The 2774-nt window shown below is 48.3% G+C and overlaps 1 protein-coding gene across 1 annotated transcript; it reads left to right on the top strand.

The window, feature by feature from the left end:
- Positions 1–917: 917 nt before the first annotated feature.
- LOC123350885 (olfactory receptor 52N2-like) lies at positions 918–1871 on the top strand. The gene has a single exon (XM_044989734.1). The coding sequence runs from the start codon at positions 924–926 to the stop codon at positions 1869–1871; it is 948 nt and encodes a 315-aa protein (XP_044845669.1). The 5' UTR covers positions 918–923.
- Positions 1872–2774: the final 903 nt, after the last annotated feature.

Here is a 2774-nt window from a genome sequence, read left to right as displayed (position 1 = left end):
TGAGTACCTCATACTTCTTTCTAAATGCAGAAGAAAAATATTTTCATTAATACATCTACCTTTTCTACAACATTAACAAGTTTCCTTCCTCCCTTAGGAATTGGCATAAACCTTTTCTAGGATTTCTTTTAAATTGCCTCCTTTTTGTGATCCTTAGCCCTCCCAAGTATGGATTTACCCTAATATCTTCTACATCCCTTATCAATTTTCATAACTTCTCATTTGTATTGCTTGATAGCTGCATTCCCTTTCCCCATTTGTTATATATTGTTATTCCCTCCCTAATTGCTGCCTTCACTTTGCCACTGAACTGGGCTTTGAGCCAAAATTGTCTAGTAGTGGGGTTTTAGCTATTTAATAATCTTATCTTACAGAACTCAAAATTTTCATTCAATTTTTCTCTTTTTTTTCCCTCCCAATCAGTTTTGCTGATAATTTGCTTCAGCTCTGGGGAATTAGACCTTTGGAAGCACGAAGTGTCTATAGATATTACTGGTTAGCAACTGTTCTCTCTTTGTCCCTTTGAATGTAATCAGTTGCATTTTTTTATTTTGTTCTCCTCCATCATATGCTCCCTTCTTTCTCTCGTCTCTACACTAAACAGTTCAGATATATAGGAATTATTGATGCATGAAGCACCATAACATATGGAATTGGCATTAGTAGGGTCAGTTGTTCATAATTCATTTTTCTGCATAATGAAAATGCCATTTTTCAGTTTCTGAAGAGCAACCGATCTGCTTCACCCATGAGAACAGCCTCCAGTAGTGCATGTAGTGTCTCATATTAACATTGTCTCTCCATCCAGGCATTTGTACTGCGACCATCACCCTAGAGCTTGGGCACATACAGGAAGTCAGGAGAATGTACGGTACATGCAGGAGACACCGTTCTGCCTCAGAGTTGGACACCTCCCCTACTCCATGTCAGATTCCAACAAAACCGATTTCACCAACCCCTCCACCTTCATCCTGCTTGGCATTCCTGGCCTGGAGGCTGCCCATATTTGGATCTCCATCCCCTTCTGCATCATGTATGCCATAGCCGTCTTGGGGAACTTCACCATCCTTTTCATTGTGAAGAGGGAGCCAAGCCTCCATGTGCCCATGTACTATTTCCTCTGCATGCTGGCGATCACTGACCTGGTTCTGTCTACATCCTCTATGCCCAAAATGCTGAGCATCTTCTGGTTCAATTCCAGGGAGATCGATTTCAGTGCCTGCCTCACTCAGATGTATTTCATTCACTGCATCTCAGTGATGGAGTCTGGGATCTTGGTGGCCATGGCTTTGGATCGCTACGTGGCCATCTGCCATCCCCTGAGACATTCCACCATCCTGACAAACCCTGTGGTGGCCAAGATTGGTCTGGCCGTGGTGCTGCGCGGGATCATGCTAATACTGCCCTATCCCTTCTTGGTGAGGCGTTGGCCATATTGCAGAACTAACATCATCCCCCACACATACTGTGAGCACATGGCCGTGGTTCAACTGGCCTGTGCCGACATCCGTATCAGTAGTTACTATGGCCTCTTTGTGATATTCTTGTTGACTGCTCTGGATGTGTTTTCTATTGCTGTGTCCTATACCCAGATCCTCAGGGCCATCTTTATCCTCCCCACAAAGGACGCCCAGCTCAAGACCTTTGGGACCTGCAGCTCCCACCTCTGTGTCATCTTAGCCTCTTACATCCCAGGTCTCTTCTCCTTCTTCACACACCGGTTTGGCCACAATGTGCCCCTGCATTTCCACGTTCTCATGGCCAACGTGTACCTCCTGCTGCCCCCCATGTTAAACCCCATCATCTATGGGGTGAGGACCAAACTGATCCGGGACAGGGTGCTAAGGCTCTTTACACATCAAGGGACGTAAAGTTTTCTCCTGGTGCTCTGGCTCTCAGGCCAAGCTCTGAGCAGAGCTGGCTGGTGACATGGTGCTGGGCCCCCTTCCTGAGTCACTGACTGGACAGTCAAGGTGGCCTTACTGCGCTGTGTCGGCATGACAAACAGGGGAATTGGTCTGTGTACAACCCAGAGGGTTGCCACCTTTCTAACTGCTAGTAAATGAACCCCTGAGGCCCTGCACTGTGCTGCACCTCTTCCCCCAAGACCCTGCCCCTGCTCCACCTCTTCCCTCAAAGACCCTTCCCCCATCCCACCTATTTCCTTGAGGCCCAGCCCCCTTCTCCACCTCTTGGCCCACAGCCCCGCCCCTGTTGCTTGCTCCTCTGCTCCCCTCCCCCGTCACTTGATGGATCATCTCCATGTTCCTCCCCCAGCCTGGGCTCCCTGTGCTCCAGGGATGGGAGGGGAGCTGCTGCAGCCTGACAAGCCGCCTGCCTGCTGGTAGGAAGCAGCCTGGTTGAGCAGGAGCTGCCATGAGTTAATGACCCGATGCCTCCCCACGCCCTGAAGTAACTGAACACTGCCAGTCGCCTTTAGACCGGACTGTCTGGCTGAGAACCGGGTACCTGGAAATGCTAAATGGCAGCTGGACACGGAAGCCAAAAACCCAACCCAGATGCACAGAAAGCCTATTAATTCCCATTTGATTGTATGAACCATCTGTATCCTTGTGTCTTTGGACTTTTCCTGTGCTCGTCACTCACTCTTTTCATTCTAAGGGGCAAGAGGCTGGGGTGGAGGCATCTGTCTGTAAATACATTCATTGGTCATTAAAGACTGTCAGAATCTATCGAGATCTCACCAGGAGAGAAGAAGGGAGTAACTGCATTCTAGGTAAAACCAGTTTTCTCCAGCGTCTCTGCAGAGGGAT

This window comes from Mauremys mutica, chromosome 1 (assembly GCF_020497125.1).
Source record: "Mauremys mutica isolate MM-2020 ecotype Southern chromosome 1, ASM2049712v1, whole genome shotgun sequence".
NCBI classification, from domain to species: Eukaryota; Metazoa; Chordata; order Testudines; family Geoemydidae; genus Mauremys; species Mauremys mutica.
Note: the sequence above shows the minus strand (reverse complement) of the source record. Positions and strands in the feature narration are given on the sequence as shown.

Bases quoted from the DNA above. Each gene is read 5' to 3' on its own strand.
- LOC123350885 (XM_044989734.1), top strand. From the start codon at position 924: ATGTCAGATTCCAACAAAACCGATTTCACCAACCCCTCCACCTTCATC.